We start from the raw sequence: 22,610 nt of genomic DNA, 5'->3' as shown, positions 1-22,610 counted from the left end.
TCTGCAGAAGCTCTGAGCATAATTAGCCTGATGGCTGCCAGTTGTCAGATAAGGGCCGCAATTATTTTATTGGTGAAATTAATAAGACGCGGGCGGGTATACTGTTGAACCCGCGCCGCACGGGCTCGGAATGTAAAAAGGCGTATTCAAAGTCAGCACAGCATGCCAATGGAAACAGGTGTTGCCGCGCAAACACGGCAGCAAGCAAGAATGTGACTTTTGTTTGCCCGCGAAGTACGGATAGCAATGACATCATGCGCAAAGAAATGTTTGTGACTCTCGTGATGCATAGAGAGTATACACAATTATGCCGTTGTCGGCCTGTAAAAGGAAGCTTCTCTCCTTCATGTGTTAAAAAAAAAAGAGCCTCCCTATGGCTGCATGATGCTAGGACAATATGCAGTTTAGTATAGATTGTCGTCATCCTTAGCATCTTTATCTATCACAGGCTGCCTGGCCAATGACGAGCGCTTCTAGGCTGACTCGCAGCAGTGTTCGAGACGATGCGGAGTACAGTGTCTCTGGCACTGGCTACCCGCGAGTACTTTGTTTGAATCCGGTCGGACTTCTTGCAACTCGCGTCTGGTCAGCCAGCCCGCCTGCATTGATGGAGCAACCAGCGCTTGCCTAGGGTCAATGCGCCATTCCTGTCGCGACGATATTGAGACCAACACGAAAAATTGCCAGTCTGGTGCGACGCGACACTTATCTGTGCTGGAGCCTGGTCCTCAATCAAGAGTCCACAAGAGAATATTCTAGACAAGCTACAGCAGACGAAAAGATGTGACGCCAGGGTTCTACTTGTGCGATGCTCGCGATGGCCCATACCATTTTTTTTTTTTTTTTTGAGTTGATAAGGCCACGTCGGCTGACTCTGGAAGTGCGACAGGAAGGAAGGCTGTGAATTGCGACATGTTTGGGTTACCATCGCGTGTGAGTCATAATAAAAAGAGCTGCGACGCTTCACGGCGGATGGCTGAACGAGGCTGGGTCGCTAGGTATGCCGACAGCAGGCGAGGTTTTTTTTTTTTTTTTTTTTTTCTCTTCCTTCTCCAGAGAGAACCAAGGTTTCCACAGGGGTGGTGCTCCTGGGAAATGAGCTGATTGCCGGTCATGATGAAACCTTGCTTACGAGTACCCACCCGCGACTTGTCGGCCATTCGAGACACTGGCAGCGATGGATCCTGGAGAGAGTCGAGCCAGTCAGGACCTAGCATCTCGATGGCCTAGACAGGCGAAAGAAGTGGATGCGCAAGAACCTGTCAGAACCCAATAGTACCACTGCGCGTGCGTCAGAGCAGACACGTCGACCAGATGACTGACATCGTAGGAGACTTGTCTAACTGTTGATCTTGGGCAAGGCGTGAGGAAGGAAGAGTTTTTCTTGGGGGCGATAAAGGGAAGGAGGAGTTAAAAAAATCTGATCCGTTGTGCATTACCAGAATGTAATAGACCATGGCGTAAAAAGTCGTTTTCATGTATCTCGGAAATGATGAAAACCAGGGCCCGTTCCCGGGGGGCAACGACGGAATAGTGTAGTGACGGGGGGGAAGGAAAGCAAAAGAACCCTATCAAGCCGCCTCAAGCCAAGCACTTTTTTTTCCCCCTCTGCTGGTCGAGATATGTGTTTTGACAGGAGGCGCGGCGCGGAATGGTGGAAATTGCTCTTCTCAATACAAGAAGTCGCACACTTTGCAACCAGAGCGGATCATCAAAACAAACACAAGAGTACGAAGCTTGTAGTAAAGTATGAAAGACTTGTGTCGCTCGCCGCAGCAGTCATTGTCTTGTATCCCCAGGTTGCATCTGAGCACGGGAAGAGGGTGGTGATGATATGACAACGCGAGGCGATGCGATGCGATGTGACGGAGATGTCTTTGTGTGCGTTTGATTCTTTGGTTCGTTCGGGTTGGTAAAGTCCCAGAAAGCCAAGGACGCCGCTGAGGCAGAGACAGCCCAGGCATTAGCCAAAAAGAGCAAGAATGAGAAAGAAAAAAAATTAAATAAAAAAAAACGAGGGAGATGGGAGGGGCAAGTGTTTCAGCGGATGCGCTCTCTGAGATCCATCCGAGAAGCTTGCTTTTGATTGGCTTCCAGCGGCAGCACCGGACTTTTGGCTAGTATCTCATTAGCCACAGTGCGCACTGGAATGGCACCAAAGAAACAAGGTCGCCCTCGATGCAGTTCCATTTCAAACCTTTTCTTCTCCTCTCACCTTCGTACACTTCTCTAACCCGGCACTTACCTGGTCAACCAACCACCAAAAAGAGAGTGGGAAGGGAGAGGGAGAAATTTTTTCTTATCACTTCGACCACACCGGCGCCAGCGAGTCGTGATGCCATGCGACTCAGTGGTGCACTTTAACCAATGTCAAGCGGTGGGTGCGAAAACTCTTCTTTTGACTTTTCATCTTCTTTCTCCCTACTCCTTCAGCCGAGGCAACAGACTGGATGCTTGCAAACACTCGTTCGTTCGCTTCCTCAGTCGCAGCAATTCTTTCAGGGTGCATGCACACAAACAAGCGGCCGCGACGATTGCGTATCCCAGAGGTGAGTGGCTCAGGTAGGGCAACGGATGGACATTGGCAGCAGCATGCCATGCCATGCCATGCCGATGCATGATCTTGGTCGTTTGAGGGCACTTCTGCGTTGACCAGTGGCCCTGGATTGACTGGACTGGACTGGACGGACCCCCCTCCCTGGATGGAGAGGGACTGTGGCCTAGGGAGACACTTGGACTGGCTGGCATGTGTCGTACAGTGGAAGAGGGAGCCCTAGCAACGCGGCGAGACTTGTCGGAACACCTGGGGACTGCGATGCAAGGAAGAGAAAAAAAAAAACAAATTAGGAGCAGATAGGGGCCCGATGCCGAGGTCTTATTGGCCGACGCTAAACTAGCGCGCTCACGCACATGGCAGGATTGGTTCAAATTTATGGACTCCCGCCACACGAGGGGGGCGTCGATGCCTTAGAAACGGCTGGCGGCGGTCCTGGGGCCCGAGATTATAAGAAGGTCGGCTTCCCCCTCATTTCAAAATTTTTTTGAACCTCCTGCGCGGATTCCCCGACCGACCTAGCCTCACGTATTGCCAGCTGCCAACCTGCCAATACGTCTGGCCTTTTTTATTTGTCACCTGCCCTCCCAGATACCACCTTCCAATATCTCCACTTTAATTCACTGTGGTGACCGGCAGTTGTGTACGCATCCGGCGATATTGTTCATCACAGACAACAAAGCCAACCCAACCCCCCCCATTCGTCACTTGACGTCACACTTTGCATTCATTAATTATCCAGTCCTGCGCTCGTCCATCTGTTCTCTTTCCAGCCTTGGCAAGGACAATCGACAAAGACCTACTTCTCCCGACGACCCTTCTCTGTACTAGAGAAGCCGTTCCCAGTCTTTCCGATCCTTATTGTCGTCGCTACGACATTTAGACCCGAGCAGTCGCAGAGACCGACGACCGTCTTCTCTCGTCCATCTCACAATCTTCTTCACGCGTCCCGCTGCTGCACAGGTCACGGTGCCGTGCTGCTAAAGAAGATTCCCGCTCCTGTAGACAAGACCCCAAAAGAATTAAAGAAAATCCCAAAGTGAGGGAAGGATCCGATTCGAGTCGCTGCCGCCGTCTTTGTCGCACCGCATCAAACCCGATACCTCGACGACATCGTCAGCGTTCTTTTCGTATTCGACCTCACGCCTCGTATTATCAAAAACGTGTGTGTGCTCTTTCGTGGTTTGATACTTTTCGTCAACCACTCCATCAGCTATCCATCAGGCCGAGCAGCTCTTGCTGTGTTGGGGAGACATTGACTTGTTCATCTCCTGCACGCCATTTGGTAAGGCAATTTCTCTTTTGTCTCTCCGCACCAATGATGCCCATATCCATCTTTCCCAGTGATTACGCCATCTTGTACTGCCCAATCCAATTGTAAGCGTCTTTGGAGCATTGTTCGTTGTCGCTGGGCGGCGGGTTTTGCTTCACCTGGCGCGCCTTCCCCGGACCCACTGAAGCTGCAACATCCCCGTTTGCATATCGCCCCACCATCTCGGGCGTCGTCTTCGTCGTTTTACTGAGCAACGGGGTCGTCGTCGAGCTGAAACCACCACAAACCATCTCCAAAATTTATTGAGGCATCTTTTCTTGGAATTCATACCTAGCACAGCACCCGTCAAACCTTCCTGCTAGTCGCAACCACACACCTTCTATTCTCTGCACCCGTTCGTCCCAAACTCAACTCTAATCAGACATCTAGATCTGCTCTTCTCTATCCAATTGAACACCTAGCGTGATATCTGTCTCGGACATCATGGAGGGTATTCAGACTCACCCCGCTACTGCCGCGCAGGCCATGGCCTTCACGGCCCCGGGTTCACTGTCGTTCCCTGGCGGTGCGCATGAGCTCACTCCCCCTGCCAGCGACCCTGCCAAGCGACCTACCAACGGCCAACCTGCTGGTGCTGTCAATGGTGCTGGAGTGACTCCCGCAACCCCGGCTGCCACTCCTGCTGCAACTCAAGGTGGTAGTGGTTTGACACCTACCCTTCAGTATGTATTACCTTGATGACAAGTCCTTGGTCATTGTTGCACTCTGTGCTCACATGCATTGTCATTAAAGGAACATTGTGGCTACTGTCAACTTGGACTGCCGCTTGGATCTGAAGACCATTGCTCTGCACGCCCGCAATGCTGAGTACAACCCCAAGGTAAGCTTCAGTAGCGCGGGGTCATGCACTATCACCCCGCTTGGCTGCACATGAAGGTTGCTAACACTGTTCAGCGTTTCGCTGCCGTCATTATGCGTATCCGTGAACCCAAGACCACCGCTCTTATCTTTGCCTCTGGCAAGATGGTCGTCACCGGTGCCAAGTCTGAGGACGACAGCAAGCTTGCTTCGCGCAAATATGCCCGAATTATCCAGAAGCTTGGCTTCAACGCCAAGTTCACTGATTTCAAGATTCAGAACATTGTCGGCAGTTGCGACATCAAGTTCCCCATTCGTCTTGAAGGTTTGGCTTCGCGCCACCACAACTTCAGCTCCTACGAGCCTGAATTGTTCCCCGGTCTCATCTACCGCATGATCAAGCCCAAGGTCGTCTTGCTCATCTTTGTTTCTGGCAAGATCGTCCTGACGGGTGCCAAAGTCAGAGAGGTATGTGACATCTATCCAATGTGACAACACGAATTTTGACTAACATTTCCCAGGAAATTTACCAAGCCTTTGAGATGATGTACCCTGTCTTGCAAGATTTCCGCAAGGTTTAGGCCTGGCACACCCCCACCCCTGCACTTTCCGACCTCCAAAGTGCTTGTAAGAGTTCGATCACCAATAACGAGATCACGAATTCCCCCCGACACAGACTCATACCATCAGCGTCTTGACATGACCTGATGCTTGAGCCTCTGTGTCTGTATCATTTCAAGTTTCTGCATCGCAACGGCGTTTCATTTGGCATGGCGGCTGGATTTTGGACTGGACCAGAAAATTCGCTTGGTCCCTAGTCCACATAGATTGATTTGCGCACTGCATCATGGAGAGCACATGCGCTCCTCGGTGATATTGCTCTAATTCGACACAAAGAAGATATAAACAAACATGCACAAGAGAGCCACGATTTGAGGTGGTAGAAGTGGCGCATACCCACGGAAGATAAGCACGGAATGGATGACGAGTGGGGAAGCAGCAGTTAACGGAAAACATACACTGAGTCACAGATGAAATACTCACACTGGTGGACGTCCCGGCTGAGATGCCTGGCCTTGGCGGATGCATTCAACTCCCACATGCACTCGCCCATGTTTCCGTAGCTGGCCCAGCCATGAACAGAAAACAAGTAAAAGCATACGTCGCGGTTTTGTTGGCTCTAGGGCATGAATACATCACCATCGCGAACAGTCTGAAGAGTCTTTGTCTTTGTCTAACGTGAAAGTGCATGTTGTGGTTAACATCAAGCATAAGCATTGTATGGGATATTGTAATTACTCGGGTGAACTGGGATAATTTTACGCTGCTAAAAACAAGCAGTTCTCCTAGTTCATAAGCGACATGATTGAATAAAACTGAAAGTAAATTGATATGAGAGTGAGCGAGATAAGGGAAATGCTTGAATCTTGATCATCTGCGAGGTAACTCTCTCATACTTCTTGGTTTGGGCGATGCTTACTAATTATAACGTGAACTGCCTCATGTCTGCTGATGAGCAATAAATTAGTACACACATCTTTGCTACAGAATCACTCATACTCATGATGACTGCGTATTGTTTGCTTTGGTAATTGATTCCTAATGATCTTGGAGACCCTCTTTTGATAGCTCTGGTACATTCGACACTGACAATCCGCTGTGTTTGAGTCTCGTATATTTGTACGGCACTCCATCTGGCTTTCTGTGAGCTGCATGTGCTCAGGGAAGCCTAAATCCTTATTCGCATCGTAATGGTCACCGCCATCGTACCAAATAATGCGCTCACCTATCCCTTTTCCTTAGATAATCAAATGTATTTGTCCAAGACACTTATAGGCGAGAACCATTCTTTTGGAGCTCATTCATGAGGATGAGCCCTACCTTGCCACCTCGGCTGCCATCCTCGGTGATGATTTGCTTCTCAATATCCTCTGGCTGCTTCCAACTCCACTTGTCCTTGAAGTCTAACGGGTAATTTCTTTCGATTGTGTCGGCAATCTTGTCGCCAAGCACGGGAAGAAATTTGAATCCGTGCCCGCTGCCACCCGTGGCAACGAAGAGACCGTCCCAGTGCGGGTGGTATGTAATTAGAAAGTCGCCTGTTGCAGTGTCTGTATACCAGCAGATGCGACTGTGCGTCCATGGCCGATCCATCAAGTCGGGCCATGGTACCATTCTCCGAAGTCCCGTCCTCAGATCCCGCTCACCTTCGGCAGGGACCCAGATCTTGGAGTCGTCCACGTGTGTGTATGGTTGCGAGACGGTAATCTCTGGGAAGTTGGACTCTCCTGCCTTGGCCGGCACCACTAGCGCCGAAGTGATTTTCCGAGGATTTATATAACCGTACGCATGGCGGCCAATTTTGACCATGTTGTTACTTGGGGTGATCATAAAGGTCGACTGCGTCATATTCATCAAAACGGGCACGTTGGCCAGTCTCTCCTGCTCCCGATCACTGATGGGCGTGTACGCGAGACATTGCCCCGTCGCTACCGCATGGCCTCTGAGGTCTACCAGGCTAGGACTCCAGGCGCCCGCAGCCACGACGACGAGCTCAGCCCTCAGTGTCGTGCCATCACCAAGCTTCGCACCCGTGACTCTCTTGCCATGGACCTCGAGCCTGTCTACCGTGGCGCCTACAAACTTGACCCGACCAGTCTCCACGACGCGGTCGTAGAGCCAGGCCATGCTCTTCTCAGCATTGGCCCAGCCGCTTCTCTTGTTTAGGTAGCCCCAGTCGCCAAAGGGGGCGCCGGTGCCGCTTGCCAGGGCAATCTTCTCGGGCGAGTCCAGCTCAACAATCTGATGGCGGCCCTCGAGCTCGACGGCATTGATGTAGGCGCTCTTGGCGTACCCCAATCCCGTCTTGGTGACGCCGTCGGCCAGGACCTCGGGCCCCTGGTCGGCGCAGATGACGAAGCCGGTCTCGGCGTAACGGCCCTCGCCGCCCCAGGAGTTGGGACCGGGCTTGCGCCACTCGTCCTGGGCCGCGGCGGCCAGCTTGGTGTAGGCCTGATCCGCATAGTCGGCGCGGACGATGCGCGACGAGTCCATGCTGCTCGCATCGTGAGACGGGAAGCGCTGCTGCTGCTGGTCGCCGTAGGCCCGGTCCAGCACCGTGATCTGCGTCTTAGACCATGCCGTGCGTTTGGTGAGGGCGTAGGCCGTGGACAGGCCGAAAACGCCCGAGCCGACAATGAGGATAGATGAGGGCGGTGTGAAGGAAGAAGACGACTCTGCCATGTTTAGGTGACGCTATTATTCTTGCGATTTCAAATCAAATAAAACTCAAATGAACTGGGCAGTATATAATAAAAATGAAATAGACCAAAACCAAGGCTTGTTATGCCTAATGAATGCGTGCGCATATACCTGTCAAATGTAGGAAGCGATATACGAATCAAGACCCGTTTAATTGGCTTTTAGTCAAGTCTATAATAGTCCCAAAACTCAGGCTCGTTCCGATGATAACCATGGGACAGAAGAGTGTACATACAGTACGGAAATAATGCCCTGATATTCCCCATTACTGGAGCCAATGGAGAAGAAAAAATCGTTCGTTTTTTTGAGATAAGACGAGCTAGTAGACGACGATATCGGATGCATGTGGATCGGATGCGTGTTTAAGTCTTCAGTTGCGGCGGATCCCGTTTACCAGTGGCCAACCTGACAAGATTCATGAGCTTCCCAACAAGAGGTTCTGTCATGTTTGATTGAAACCCAGTAATTTTTAATGTATTAGTAACATGATCGCAATATGGACTCTTGTCAAGGCTCGATACTGCTTGATTTCACCGTCGCTTCGCTCAGCACCAGGGCAAGCTATGCTCTCCAGTGGGAACGGTTTTTGGGCTGGAAACACTTTTTGACTTGGCATTAAAACGACTGCACCTGAGAGGCCATGTTACGTAAGGTAGTCGCACCAAATGGCAGTAGTCTTCTCGGATACATGATTATGAAATATATCTGTTAACAGTTTCAATATCTAGACTTTAGGAAGATATTAAACTTATGGAAAAAGCTGGTAAAATCACTTTGAGGCTTCTGTTGTATAATCGAAGTATAAAATGTGTTGGCTGGGTGTTATTAGTTCTACATAAAACCCATGTGCTAGAGCACGGACCTTTTGGTGGATATCCGGTTGGTCGCGTTGAGCTTGGTTAGTTAGCACTTGACAGGCCGCCGTTCAATGTTGTCGACAGCTTACATTGATGTACCACAGCTAAGAAACCGCAGCTTCGTTAACACAACGTGTGCATCATTAGCATTTCCTTAAAGCCTTGTCGCCATGCCATTTCCTCAACAACATTCAGCTCCATGTACTTCAGAGTGATCAACGATCCGGGCTAGCTTGAAAGGCAATCGATTGGTCCGGTTCAAAGAACTTGCTCTCCACGAGATCTTACGGGTCGAGCAGGAGTAATTGAGTCCTGTATGGCAAACTGACTCTCACTTTCTACCTCCGCCCTCTCTGCGCCTGTTAGACGATAGTCTTGAATCATGTCCTCGTCCAAGAAGGTCGTGGACTCCTTCCCCGACGTCGAAGCGAAACTATCCAAGGCGCACAAGCAATCCGCTTTCGACAAGGAGAGAGCCGACCGAGAAGCGAAGCGCAAGCGGGAAGCCGCCGAGACTGCCGCCGTCTACGAAAGCTTTGTCAAGAGCTTTGACGACGAAGACGACGGCGATGACGAGATCAGCGCGATAGCCCGGGGCGGATCAGGCACACCGTTCAGTAGATCACAAGGACCTGGAAGAGGAGGTTTCGCGCCCGTCGCGGGGCCAGGAAAGAGACATTTTGGGGCAGGTCTCAAGAGCGGGCCTGGAAGCCTGGGTCCTGCTCCGACAAACTATGCGAAGAGCGGCCCAGGCAGTCTAGGGCCGAGCCCGTCGAGCTATGGCCGGAAACGGGGATTCGAGGATGGTTTTCGACGCGACGACGATGGTAGAGGCGGCCGAATGGGACGTTACGAAGAAGACCGGCAATATGATGCGCCAGCCCCAAAGAGCGTTGCCAAAGCTTTTGATACGAGCGATGACGAGGCTGAGGGGAGAGCCTCCGATCGAGCCGATGAGAGAGCCATTGCAAAGCCGACGCTAAGACTTGCCAACCTGCCACCAGGGACATCGCCTGCTGTCATCAAGTCCATGATACCCTCGAACCTCAACGTTGAAAGCGTCAAGGTGCTTCCTCCATCAGTACCCAATTCTAACGAAAGGAAATCAATGGCAGCCATTGTGATATTATCTCCAGATACACCAGCGACCGACATTGATGCTGCCGTCAGTCTATTGCAGGGCAAATACCTAGGCTTTGGGTTCAACTTATCATTACATCGTCACTTGTCGTCTGCACTTGCGGCTTCCACAGCCACCTCGTCAATTACATCAACGACTGCGTCCCATCCATTTGGTGCAAAACCTGTCGCTTTACCAAATAATCAGAACAATCAACAAACCCATCGTGGATTTGCACCACCTACATCCTACGGCCCACCGGGGGCCCCGTTGAACAGATCAGGCTTACTACATGTTCCTATCCAGGCCCCAAAGGATATCAAGCAACTCCAGCTTATCCACAAGGTTATTGAGGCTGTATTAGAGCATGGCCCTGAATTCGAAGCTCTCCTAATGTCGCGGCCAGATGTACAGAGGGAAGAGAAATGGGCCTGGCTCTGGGACGCTCGCAGTCAAGGCGGTGTTTGGTACAGATGGAGACTATGGGAAGTCATCACAGGCGTTCGTAGTCGCGGCGGAAAACCCGGCAAGTTTGTGCCCCTCTTTGAGGGCAGCCACGCCTGGAAAACGCCCGAAAAGCCTTTGGCATTTGAATACGCCACAAATATTGAAGAATTCATCTCCGAGTCAGAGTATAATTCTTCTGACGAGGAGGATTATGAAGACGAAGGTCACAAGCCGAATGATGGTGGTCCGGGAGGAGAAACAGAGACGACATACCTAAATCCTCTCGATAAGGCCAAGCTCGTTCATCTTCTCGCCCGATTGCCTGCGACACTAGGCCGGATTCGCAAAGGCGACATTGCCAGGATCACCACATTTGCCATCACGCACTCAAGTAGAGGTGCCGATGAGATTGTTGACTTAATCGTGTCCAATGTGCAGAAGCCATTTGGATTTACGTCTGCCAATCCTGAGCACAATCAAAATCCACAGCAGGAATCTGATGGAGCTGCCAAAACTGGCGAGTCGGGCCCTTCAACGCCAGCACCTGACGACAAGGACAAACCAGCCAATGGAGAACAACTTGATACGAGCGCCGCAAGTCTAGTCGCCCTGTACGTAGTCAGTGATATCCTATCTTCGTCGGCAACGAGTGGTGTTCGACACAGCTGGCGGTATCGTCAGCTATTTGAAACGGCATTACGAGAACGCAAAGTCTTTGAGTACCTGGGACAAACGGCCGAGCGCCTCGGTTGGGGCAGGTTGAGAGCCGATAAGTGGAAACGCAGTGTTGGGCTCATACTTAGCCTTTGGGAGGGTTGGTGCGTGTTTCCCGCCGAAGGTCAGGAGCTATTCGTCAAGAGTTTCGAAAACCCACCCAGCCTGGCAGCAAAAGCGACAAGCGAGACACAACAAGCAGCAGATGAGGATGATGCTGGGAAGAGAAACGGCGGCAGATGGAAAACTGTTGAGGCTGGCGGTGCCGAAGCCACCAAGGGGTTCGAGCCGGTCAGCATCGAGTCAGGAGCTGGCTATGACCCTAACGCGGAGAATATGGACGTTGATGATGAAATTGACGGCGATGCCATGGACGAAGATTATGGCGACGTCCTGATGGACAGTGATATCGACGGAAAGCCCATGTCGGAGGACGAAGGAGAAATGGACGGCGAGCCAATGGAAGAGGACAAGCCAGACCCGCCAACTTCCAAAGACCCGCCAACTTCCAAAGACCCGTCAGCAGTGGCAGTATCCTCTCCACTGCAGCAAGGAAATGAAGAGCCTCCTGCGAAGGAACCCTCGGAAACCGCGGACAAGACTGCGCGGCCGCCCCGTCGTAGGATGAGGGCAGTGGACATGTTTGCAGATGACGACAGCGAGGGAGATGGCTGATGGAGGTCTAGAGTATAAATAATAATACAATGAGCATCCCAAACTCATCAGACCCATAGGAAGCCTCTTGCTCAGGCAAAGAGATGATCCACTCTCGAAAAGCTGACTGCTCATTTATGGGCGTCTTATCAAGCAGCTAATTAAGCAAAGGCATCTATGTATTACAGTGCATGCTCAGAATTATTCTCGTAGATACAAATCATTCATCATAAATATGTATTGTTTTGCTGTCTTTGTGAATGGTCTGTCATGGGTTGTTTTATTCTAAAATCGTTGTTGGATCAACCCTTAAAGTATGTAATGTAATGCTATTGGCTACCTTGGGCAGTGACGTCTTGATCTGCGATTCTGGATCTTATCTAATCAAACAACCCTTACCCAGCCGCGTTACCTTGCCTCCACACTGATCAGGTACTTAGACAGGTACCTAGTATCAACTCGTCTTAGGTTTGGCTTTACGTACTTGACAATCCAGAAGAACTTCTGCTTACTTACTTACATTGCTTCCACTTCCTGCCCCCGAATCAATTGGATGTGACGCCCAGCTGGATAACTGCTTTGACCAGCATGGCCGCTTCTGAGCAGCGTTATCGCGACTATTCTGCCAACGATGATGACTACGACCGAGCTCGACCAGTAAAAAAACGACGTTTTGAGGGCGATGACGAGTCTCACGAGAGCGCAAATCAGTCCAGACATTATGGCCGATACGAAAGGCACGAGGGTCGCGGACATCATCGATCGGCCTCGCCAGACATGACGCAACGCGATAGAGAAGGGGATGATGCTGCAAAAGATGAGCACCGTCAACGACACCGCAAGCGACACAGGCATCATCACCATCACCACCACCGCTCTTCGCGCCCCGCGCCACCCGCAGAGTTGCCTTACGGCGCACGCCCTATCTCTAAATCCGATCTTGACCTCTTCCGGCCGCTGCTGGCAAGGTATATAGACGTACAGAAGAACAAGGATATGGGCGATATGGACGAGCGCGAGATCAGGGGCCGTTGGAAGAGCTTTGCAGCCAAATGGAACGAGGGTACCCTGGCCCAGAGTTGGTATGACCCAGAGTTATTCGAGGAAACGCGACAGTCTGGGTTTTGGGACGTGAGCAGCAAACCGAAGGCCACGGGCAGAAGTACCGTAGGCACAGAAGATGCGTCGTCGGCAGGGGAGGAAGACAACGGCGATGGCACAGCTAGAAACAAAAGGTCGGGCAACGCCGATTCAGAGGGTGATGACGACGAAGCAGACGACTACGGTCCCGTACTACCGGGCTCTTCACAATACCGTTCCTCCGACAGGCATGGGCCGGGAATACCAAGCCTACAAGACCTCGAGGTTCGGCGCGAGATGGATGAGGAGGACGGCCTCGACAGTGTCTCGCGACTCCGGATGGAGCGCAAGGCCGATCGCGCGGAGCAAAAGGCACGGCTGGAGGAGCTCGTACCGCGCGCCGAGGCCGGCACGCGCGAGCGCAAGCTAGAAAAGAAGAAGGAAGTCAATGAGAAGATGAAAGGTTTCCGAGAGCGGTCTCCTGGAGGGGCGACCGAGGTCAACGACGGCGAGCTCATGGGCGGCGGGGACAGTGTCGAGGAGCTCAAGCGGATGCGGGCTTCGGCCGAGCGCAAGAAAACGGAGAAGGAGATTCGCCGCGAGGAGATCCGGAGGGCCAAGGATGAGGAGCGCAAGGAGAAGCTCAGGGAGTACCGAGAGAAGGAGGACAAGGCCATGGTGATACTGAAGGAGTTGGCTAAGCAGAGGTTTGGTTGAGTCCGTTGACCCAAACGTCAAGAATATGATACCAGTAGCGATGTGCAATTTTCTGGCTCTGAAATGAGTATCACTTTTCCTGTGCCTTGAAATGCGCCTGGACAGCCATCCTGTGCATAGTACAAGATGGGACTGGACTGGTAGCAGCGCTTGAGTATGAAACTCATCGAAAGAGAAACTGTTCGATGAGTACCTACCTATTCCGGTTATACTGTAATATGAACTGCCTAAGATTGTATAATCCGCCGCATCGCAAGTTGAAAGTCATGCCAGAATGCATGTAGACTGCGTACAGTGCATCGCGTCCCCGCATGTACTGTCCCACTTTAGCGCACTAATATTTCTTCACAATTCGGCCCAATGATACGAAAATCCACATTCGAAACGGGCAGTGGTTGAATTCGTCCTTTCGAACATAGAAAAGAGAAGAGAAAATGTAAGACAATCTAATCATGGTTTTATGAATATGACACTAACAACGGTCAAGATCAGGAGCTGCCGACATGGATGACGATGAGCAGCTTGACACTGGTCTCTTCCAGGAGCCTGCCGACTATGCGCCTCCCAAGCCGCCGACGCTGGCAAAACATGTCATGAAGTCGGGGCAGGAGGTGCCTATCCACTTGGTCGGCTATAACCTCCGCGAGGGTCACTACCTATGGAATGGCGCGCGTTACATCTCGTATTGGTTTGAGGACAATGTCGATGCAATCCGGGGCAAGACGGTGTTCGAGCTCGGCGCCGGTGGCGGCCTGCCAGGCATCGTAGCAGCTGTTCTAGGCGCCCGCAAGGTCGTCTGCACCGACTACCCGGATGAGGAGCTGATGGTCATGATCCGCAAGAACGCTGGCGAGAGCGCGGGGCAGATCCCAGAGCCGCGCAGCCGGTTCGTGGCCGAGGGCTACGAGTGGGGATGTGACCCGGCGCCGGTCCTGGCACACCTAGAGACGGCCGAGGAGCGGGCGGCGGGCTTTGACGTGTTGATCCTGGCGGATCTACTATTCAAGCACCCGCAGCACGAGAACATGATCAAGACCATTGAGATGACGCTCAGCCGGCGGAGGGAGAGCAAGGCCCTCGTCTTCTTCACGAGTTACCGGCCCTGGCTACAGCATGCCGACTTGGCCTTCTTCGACCGCGCCCGCGACCACGGCTTTGTCGTTGACAAAATTTTTGAGCAGCGCCTCGAGAAGCCCATGTTTGAGAATGATCCAGGTGATCTCGAGGTTCAGAAGCTCTGCACCGGCTGGGAGATTAAGTGGCCCGAAGACAAATGTACGGCATAGTTTGCATGAGAAAACCTCTGCTCGGAAATGAAGAAAGACTTGAAGTCAATTTTCCTAGCATTCTCACTGCAACTTGTCGCCTGAAAATGGTTTCATGAGATATGGCAGCACACATTACAAGACAAAAAAAAAAAAGACTCCCAATGAGACGGATTTGCATTCAATCAAGACCGTTCCATCAGAATTAGACCCCTAAACTCTTTGATATATGATTGTTTTGCTCTTGAATTCTGTAACGCCTCGTGTTTGCACGTGCACGCGAGACAGTGATGAGTAAAGCATGATGTCAGGCAGTTAGGCTACAGCGGCTACCAATAGAAACCCCACCACTGTTTAAAGGACCCATGGACTTGACTTGGTGTGCAACAAGTATAATTTCAACGTTACGCCGAACACAACAAATTTTTGCTTTTTTCACGCATCTCGTTCTGGCACGCCCCTCGCTCAGAGGATTTTAAACCTCATCCTGACGAGGCACTACGCAACGGAATTAGTTTCGCTATGGGAGGATTCGACGTCTACTGTGTCGTCTGTGGCAGTGCCATGTACAGAGAGGTTGTCCAAGATGAAGGATATGATCAGGCCATCACCAATACAGAAGACACTGCTTGGGTGGGAAATACCGTGGTAATCAGCGAGAACCCCGATGCTCGGGCAGCTTCAAAGTACGACTGGCACCACGACAGTCACCAGTGATTGCGCTAATAATTCGCCCAGAGTCTTCATATCCGGCCAGGCGAATGTACAAGATTGCGGTTACTTTGACTTCGTCTCTGGAGAAGATCCGGACCCGAATTTCCCCGATGGTCCTACGTGTTGGCAGGTGTCAGTACAATGAATCTCGACACACTACAAAATATTGCTTACATTGGCCAAAAAAACAGGTATGAACGAGATGGAGAGAATCCCTATGCCGTTCCTATCCATACATCGTGCCTTGAGTTATTCAAAAAAGTGCTTCAGCCAAAGGATCTCGATAAAGAAATCCTCTACGAGATACTGAAATGTCTCGGGCCGGAGCCTATTCTACCAATCGACTATGGTGCAGTAACCGAAGGCCAGGACCAGTATTGGGTCACTATGGAGGGGATGGAAGAGTTCGTCATCGATCCAGAGATTGTACCTCGCCTGCGCCAGTATTATTCGGAGTTTCCGGCAGCAGATAAGTCGGGCTTGGCTAGACCCGGCCTGCCATCTCGGCAGACTTCAAGCCACGACCCTTTCAAAAGGGTGCCGCCAGAAGTCATGTTGTTCATTTTTCAACATCTGGATTGGCATTCCATCAATCAGTTCAGGGCGTCTTCGCGACAAGCGGCGCAATTGGAATTGTCTAATAGATACTGGAGTTCTCGCCTCTATCAGGATATGCCGTGGCTCTATGACATTCCCTTGGAGATGTGGAAGGGGAAATTCCAGTTTCCGGATGATCTTGACTGGACAAAGATATACAGAGACCTATATCTGTCTAGCGATACAGAGAGCAAGGCCAAAATTCATGGCCTAGTCAATCGGCGGCGGATTTGGGGCATCTGTCAACAAATCGCTGATTTCTACAATGAAAGAGACTTGGGGCTCAAAAATGGTACTATTACAGAAGTTATGCAGGAGGTACAATCGACACCCCTGAAACAGCTTGTTTATCCTGATCCAATGATTATCACAAAGAGGCAGACCTTCATCATATCTTGGTATGCAGATATGGAACACAGCACACCGGCGCTTTCAATACATTGGACCCAAAAAGGAGAATTGGCCAAGTTGGATACTATAGAACCCGAATCGGAGGGGCCATCCCCCCTTCGAGATGATATCTGCATCCCCGAGGGCGACTGGATTACCGGTTTCATTGTCTATTCAGTGGACGCGGAGAGAGAACACAGGAAGGATGCCGTTCGCTACTTTACTTGCGGACTCGAAATTCTTTTTGCCAAACGAGACAGTATCAAGCTTCGCAAAACAGCCAACAGCAATCAACGCCTGTTGCTTGTATCGCCCAACCATTTCCTTGTGGGTTTCGCTGCTCACATGTCCGAGGACGGTTTGATTGCCAAATTGGCCCTGCTAGAACAACCAAAAGCAAAGATGCCCTTCAGGTCCGAATATCGAGTCGTTGAACACCATGCCAGACTTGAAGACAATGCAGCAAAGCATCTCTGGAGTGGGGATCTGCCATCACCGACACTTGGATTCAAGGGCTTGTGGCGCGGTTATTGGTCGGCTTCAAAAATGAATGACGAGAACCTTCCACTGGAAGCGCTCGTCTTTGGCGACTGCGAAAGCGAATTATGTGATATAACATCGATTGGCGCCGATGTTCATTTTGGACGATTCGAGGTTCACTATGGCAATCGTGCCCCAAGAGCTATTGGCCCGAGGGGATATGCAATGCAGTACATTGACATTGACGGCCACGGTGGAGAGCGGGTGATTCATGTCTATTGGTCTGTTTCACACATTCCTACAGGTTGTCGGCTCGTTACCAATCGCGGTAGGCAGCTCATTGTTGGGCAACCGTCCGATGATGAAAGAGCTTTTAGAAGTCATGAACAAGGTGATGGCAATAACCGCACCCTGGCTGGCATTGTTGGGTACTGGTCCAATCGGTTGCTACCACAAGCAAACCTGAGTGCTGTCGGTGTATTGGTTTGCCATGACGTGCATGTACAATCCCATCAGCGACCACACCGGGACACGAACAACTTCTTCTGGACACCCGAGCAACCTCCAAATGGCATTATTGAGGCGGGCCCAATATGGGGCCAGCGTGAAGTCTACGATCAGTGGCAGCGCCGCCACAAGAAATACCCTTCATCCAAGACGGTGGTATCCTGGCTAGATTGCCAGCAGCCTGTAGATGAGGTGAGGGTCACATTGTGCCATTCGACCCGGACACGACAACTACCCCTGGCCGCAATCACCTTGGTGCAAGACAACGTCGCAACAGAACCATGGCCGAGAACAATTGGGGCTGAGAGGTTTTCACAGCCTTCCGATACCACTGGTACCAAGGGGCACCATTGGTGTTGGTGTGCTCTTGGCAGTAGGCAAGACACCGAGTTGGAAACGAGGCCGCATCATGTCCACGAAATCTGGCCGGTTGGGGGCCAGAAACTCAAGTCGATGAGGGTCTGGCTCAACGAAAACGAAGGAATCACGGGCTTCCAACTCGTTGCTATGGACGACACAGAGAGTCCTGCCTGGGGTCATTGCGAAGAGACGCCTTCGGCCGAGATTGGTTTCGTTGCTGGTAGCGGCCCAGGCGCCGCGGAAACACCTGCAGTGGGGGTCAAGTTCTTCTTGGACAACAACGAGCGCCAGGTCACCCGCGATGATATCATTGTGACTGCTGTCCAGGCTTTGGTAAAAACTTGAGATGTGTAACAATTGAGAAAACGGGAACGGAAACAGTCATTAGCTACGGTCAGATTGGGGTAGTATTCCAGATGTAACCCCCCCAAGGGGGTATTCCATGAGAGCGTCATGAAAATAGTTTGAATTTCCCGTGGCCAGGACAAAGTTGCAAGGCTGTGCTAGAGCCACAGGATGAAGAATCGTGTAGATGGAAGGGTGTCAAGCTCTCATTACCACCCAGGCTGCTTTGAGTAATTTGACCAGTAATAGCAAGGTTCCAATACCGTAGTAGAGAAGTCACATGAATGTTTGTTGGAGTGTTTTGTAGTGAGACATGAACAGATGTTTATAAGAGACTGTGGCGGGCAAGTTGAAAGTTACATGTGCCAACTGGCTAATCGGATGATGCGATATTTCCAACCCTGCCCATGTTGTATCATTATGTGCTTGAGCTGATACAGGTAATCAGTTGTAAATTGACTGTCTTGGGTGGAGAGAGTATAAAAGCTTGGCAACGTGTTTTACCCGCACAGCACAGCACAAGCACAGTACGTATGCACTTATTGGTATGAAACTAACCTTAAAAACAAGGAAGAAAAGTGAGTTGCCATCTGTACGGAACACTACAGACTGATGGATGGCCTTGTCAACATGACGTCGAGACAAAAAGATACCAAAGTGGAAAAGAGCTCACTGTGGACACGATTTTCGAAAAATCCTCCATGATCTGACTGGCTTGACTGGGTCTGATGTTTTTTTCTCTCCTGACCTAGCGACCTTTGGGTACGGAAGATGCCGCGGCCTGCCTAGCGTGCGCCCGTTGCATATGGGCCAGTGGATCAATGGCGTTCATTCGTCGGAATGGGGTGGCTGAGTCCCCTCTTCTCCCATGTACGGGAAAGACATGACCAACTGAGAAGACACACACACTTTTTTTACTGGCACTTGCACTCACACAGCCGTTGTTGAATCACTGGATCAAAAGACCCCGACCTTGCCGATGACGCGTCCCCTGAGAGCTTGCATGCAAGTCCTGAGTGGTGTGTCGCTGTTCTCTTTTTCTTTGGATCCCCCCCTTACACAGTACAAGCAGGGTCAAATGGCTTGTGGGCGTCCGCCACGAAACATTTGACCTGTTGGGGTTCTGGAGACAAAAGAGTGCTGCTGACCACTTCTCATTGGCTACCATACACCCGTTGCATACCCGAGAGAGAGAGTTTCTATAAGAAAAAACAATGTCTACCCATAGTACACGAATTATTATTACCTAGGCGAGGAAGAGGCCTCTCGCTGCCTGCATACGCATATAGCGGGCTGTGCCGTAGTAGTAGCCTGCCTCAATACTACTATGACATTACCTATTTCAGCGTTCACTGCTGACTTCTTGGGTGCTGGCTAGCCTATCCCATCCCTCGGCTGACAGCTAAGAAACCCAAGAAACGAAACGAATACCCCCAGTCGTTCGGTCGAGTTGGGGTGGGTCTCTTATTTTTCTGCCGTCGGCTGGGGGTTTTTTTTTTAGTTGGGATGAATTTTCCGATCACTCCTGAGCCAACGAGACTAGACTGAACAGACTGTTTGGGCAAACAAGAAACCCGAATTTTGCGATCTGCACTGCACTCTTGGCCTAGACAAGACGATGTCAGCCATCGGATGAGGACGCAAGGAAGAAAACATCTGCCAGTCGCGCCACCCACTTGTGACCTTTGACTTGAGTTGCAGGTGGGACCTGATATCCTCCACTTCTGGCACTGGATCTCGGACTGGTTAAGAATCATTGGACTAGTCACTGAAGTGAATGACTGACCTGGAGAATCAAAAGGGTTTGGAGAGGGGGAAATAAAATCGAAGAGAAGAAAAAGAAAATATCCGCAAGAAGGTTCGTCCGCTAAAAAGGAACAACTGTTGGTACCTACTCAGTAAAAGGCCCCATTCACGATCCGACTGCCGGCAAGCCGCGCCAAGACATTTCCACCATCTTCTTCCTACTTTGATACACTGAGCAGAAGTCTGTTTCTGCCCTGTTCGGTTTTTCTTTTCTTTTTTTGGCTTCTCTCTCTGCTGTGTCGACTGCCGGGCAAGATCACCTGTTCTCGTTTATTATTATTACCATTTCTCTCTTGCATGGGCGTGTCGCTGCTGTAGCCAAGGAAGCTGAAAGCCGCACTGCCTCCTTCTCTTCCATCCATCCGCTCCAAAACCCACTTATCAATCTTGCACTTCGCTGCTGTCCGTCCACTCCGAGTCGGACACACGACAGGGAACATTACTTTGCTAGGTCGTCCCTAACCTTGGTCTTGGCGCGCGCGCACACACACACACACACACAGAGAGAGAGCGAGTCGTCGATCTGCCGTCCGACCAACAACTCTGACTTGTTATTCCTGCTGTCCATCTGTCTGTCTGTTTGTTTCATCTACACTCGTTTGTTACCCCTCCCTAGGAATACCGAATATCTTCCTTGCTTTCTCCGTCTCCGTCTTTCTCGCCTTACACATCCCTAGACTCTCGTCTCCATAGCCGTCTGTCTATCTTGTTTGCCACATGCTTAGGTAAAACAAAAAAGAGAATACGCTAGCTTTGCTCTCGTAGCTTGCCCTCTTCTTCCTGCTTGGAAGTGCCACCACATCCTCGACGAGAGGGAACAATGGCGCAATGGGGTCTATCCTCATACCTGGTGGTTGTCAGATCACTTCAGGCCCTGGCAACTTTGATATCAGCAATTCTAAATGGCTTTCTACTGGTATACATTGAGACAAAAAAGTTAGGCCCGTCGGACGTTATGCTTGTGCTGGAGATCATGGTCAGTACCACTATTCGCTGGTGTTGTCTGGGCGCCACGCGTCCAGTCTTCTCATTCCTTGTCCCATGTCCATGAAGGTTTGGCTCAGTCAATCATATGAACACACACTGACACCATGCAGACCTGCGTGACTCTGGTCTACACGGCCATTGTATTACTAGTGCAACATACCGGCCGCCGGAGTCTGAAGAATAGAGACTCATTCACCTTTGCTTTTGTGGTTGGCGACATCTTGTTCACCGGCTTGACCATTGGCCTCTTGAGTATCATATCGCGGAGCGGTGTACCTGCCAACTGCGGCGGCTTGACGAGAAGTGACTGTAAGAAGACAATTCGAAAAGAGAGACTCCTGACGAGTCCTTGGCGGCATAGGCATTCATATCAGTAAGCTAACACATGCGACAGACAAGTCCACTGATGCCGCTGATAACCCCAGCCAAGGCTATGACACCGTCCGCTTCGGCTCAGGCGATGAAAAGGGAGAGCTTGACCACTTTTGTGGCCTCGAGAAGGGGTACTTCTTCATCACTATTGCGCTCATGTGAGTATAAACACTGCAAAGCGCACGTGCGGCTGCTGGCATCATTATGGAGCATTCCTCTAATCTGACTTGTCCTAGTTTCTCTTACATGGCCACGGTAACCATGGGTGTTCTTCGCATTGCCGGTGCTGCTTTTAGGCGCAAGATGGATGAGCGCCTCGCGACGGCCAATGAATTGGTCCGACTCGAGTCCAAGATATCTCGGACCCGAACCTCCCTAATTCGGCAGTCTTCGGCCCCGAGCTCGCCATCGCAGGAGGGTTTGGGGTCGCCACGGTCCTTTGGCAGCAATCGACCACCAAGACGTGACATTATGATTGCCCAGCAGCAGCAGCAGCAGCAGCAGCACCAGCATCAGCAACAACAGTCACCAACCCAGTTGCAGCATCACCAACAAGAACATATCCAGCATGCTCAAGCAGTCCGCACGTCCATACCAGTATCGCCACTGACTATCACAACGACCAGCACACCGATCGACCCGGCGCGCGAAGGACTGCTTATCGACCATCATCATCATCACCGCCACCAGACCAGCGTCGACAGTATTGAAGGCGCCGCCGAGGCTGCCATGATCACGGACGGCTACCGGGGACCAGCGGAACAAAACCACCACCATCAGCACCACCAGCACAACGCCCTTGCGCACTCGAGTATGATATCATCGGCGCCGCCACCATATGTGCCGGGCGAGTCATCACGATTCATGACTGGTCACACTGCCGACGAGAGCAACGAGATGAGGCTCAGCGACTACGTCAAGGGCCAGACGAGGGCACAAGACATGAAAGATGGAGGCGCTGGATTATAATGAGGGACACAAGGTTTTGGTTATCTGGGGAAAGGACTTCGGATCACGAGAAATTGTACGAACTGGGCTTTCTCTATTTCTTTTTTCTTCCATGGGAATCCAAGATGGTTTTCATTTTACAACCAATTTTTATGCTCGCCTTAAAGGGCCACAGGCGGCTTCTTTGGCAATCCGGCGTTTCTGGCGTCTGAGGACGACTACCCAAGCGTTGTTCGCAGGGTCTGTTTGGGATATCTTGATTTCGGGGCAATCGCAAAGAAAATGTGCGCGATGGACATTGGAT

The 22,610-nt window shown here is 51.2% G+C and overlaps 7 protein-coding genes across 7 annotated transcripts; 6 read left to right on the top strand and 1 right to left on the bottom strand.

Moving 5' to 3' along the window:
- Window positions 1-4,310: 4,310 nt before the first annotated feature.
- Window positions 4,311-5,266, top strand: PFICI_10296 (TATA-box-binding protein; the record flags this gene model as incomplete). Its single annotated transcript, XM_007838877.1, has 4 exons — window positions 4,311-4,549; window positions 4,620-4,707; window positions 4,782-5,153; window positions 5,207-5,266. The coding sequence occupies 4 exons, from the start codon at window positions 4,311-4,313 to the stop codon at window positions 5,264-5,266; spliced, it is 759 nt and encodes a 252-aa protein (XP_007837068.1).
- A 1,249-nt stretch (window positions 5,267-6,515) lies between these two features.
- On the bottom strand, window positions 6,516-7,928 carry PFICI_10295 (uncharacterized protein; the record flags this gene model as incomplete). The annotated part of the gene is made up of 1 exon (XM_007838876.1): window positions 6,516-7,928. One exon carries the CDS (start codon window positions 7,926-7,928, stop codon window positions 6,516-6,518), a length of 1,413 nt encoding a protein of 470 aa, XP_007837067.1.
- Window positions 7,929-9,185: 1,257 nt separating this feature from the next.
- Window positions 9,186-11,759, top strand: PFICI_10294 (uncharacterized protein; the record flags this gene model as incomplete). The annotated part of the gene is made up of 1 exon (XM_007838875.1): window positions 9,186-11,759. The coding sequence occupies one exon, from the start codon at window positions 9,186-9,188 to the stop codon at window positions 11,757-11,759; it is 2,574 nt and encodes an 857-aa protein (XP_007837066.1).
- A 567-nt stretch (window positions 11,760-12,326) lies between these two features.
- On the top strand, window positions 12,327-13,535 carry PFICI_10293 (uncharacterized protein; the record flags this gene model as incomplete). Its single annotated transcript, XM_007838874.1, has 1 exon — window positions 12,327-13,535. One exon carries the CDS (start codon window positions 12,327-12,329, stop codon window positions 13,533-13,535), a length of 1,209 nt encoding a protein of 402 aa, XP_007837065.1.
- A 503-nt stretch (window positions 13,536-14,038) lies between these two features.
- Window positions 14,039-14,821, top strand: PFICI_10292 (uncharacterized protein; the record flags this gene model as incomplete). Its single annotated transcript, XM_007838873.1, has 1 exon — window positions 14,039-14,821. The coding sequence occupies one exon, from the start codon at window positions 14,039-14,041 to the stop codon at window positions 14,819-14,821; it is 783 nt and encodes a 260-aa protein (XP_007837064.1).
- A 501-nt stretch (window positions 14,822-15,322) lies between these two features.
- Window positions 15,323-18,193, top strand: PFICI_10291 (uncharacterized protein; the record flags this gene model as incomplete). The annotated part of the gene is made up of 3 exons (XM_007838872.1): window positions 15,323-15,486; window positions 15,539-15,646; window positions 15,706-18,193. 3 exons carry the CDS (start codon window positions 15,323-15,325, stop codon window positions 18,191-18,193), a joined length of 2,760 nt encoding a protein of 919 aa, XP_007837063.1.
- Window positions 18,194-20,819: 2,626 nt separating this feature from the next.
- PFICI_10290 (uncharacterized protein) lies at window positions 20,820-22,327 on the top strand (the record flags this gene model as incomplete). Its single annotated transcript, XM_007838871.1, has 4 exons — window positions 20,820-20,975; window positions 21,097-21,295; window positions 21,381-21,516; window positions 21,595-22,327. The coding sequence occupies 4 exons, from the start codon at window positions 20,820-20,822 to the stop codon at window positions 22,325-22,327; spliced, it is 1,224 nt and encodes a 407-aa protein (XP_007837062.1).
- Between the last annotated feature and the right edge of the window lie 283 nt (window positions 22,328-22,610).

This window comes from Pestalotiopsis fici (assembly GCF_000516985.1).
Source record: "Pestalotiopsis fici W106-1 unplaced genomic scaffold PFICI_Scf_7, whole genome shotgun sequence".
Classification (NCBI taxonomy): Eukaryota; Fungi; Ascomycota; class Sordariomycetes; order Amphisphaeriales; family Sporocadaceae; genus Pestalotiopsis; species Pestalotiopsis fici.
Note: the sequence above shows the minus strand (reverse complement) of the source record. Positions and strands in the feature narration are given on the sequence as shown.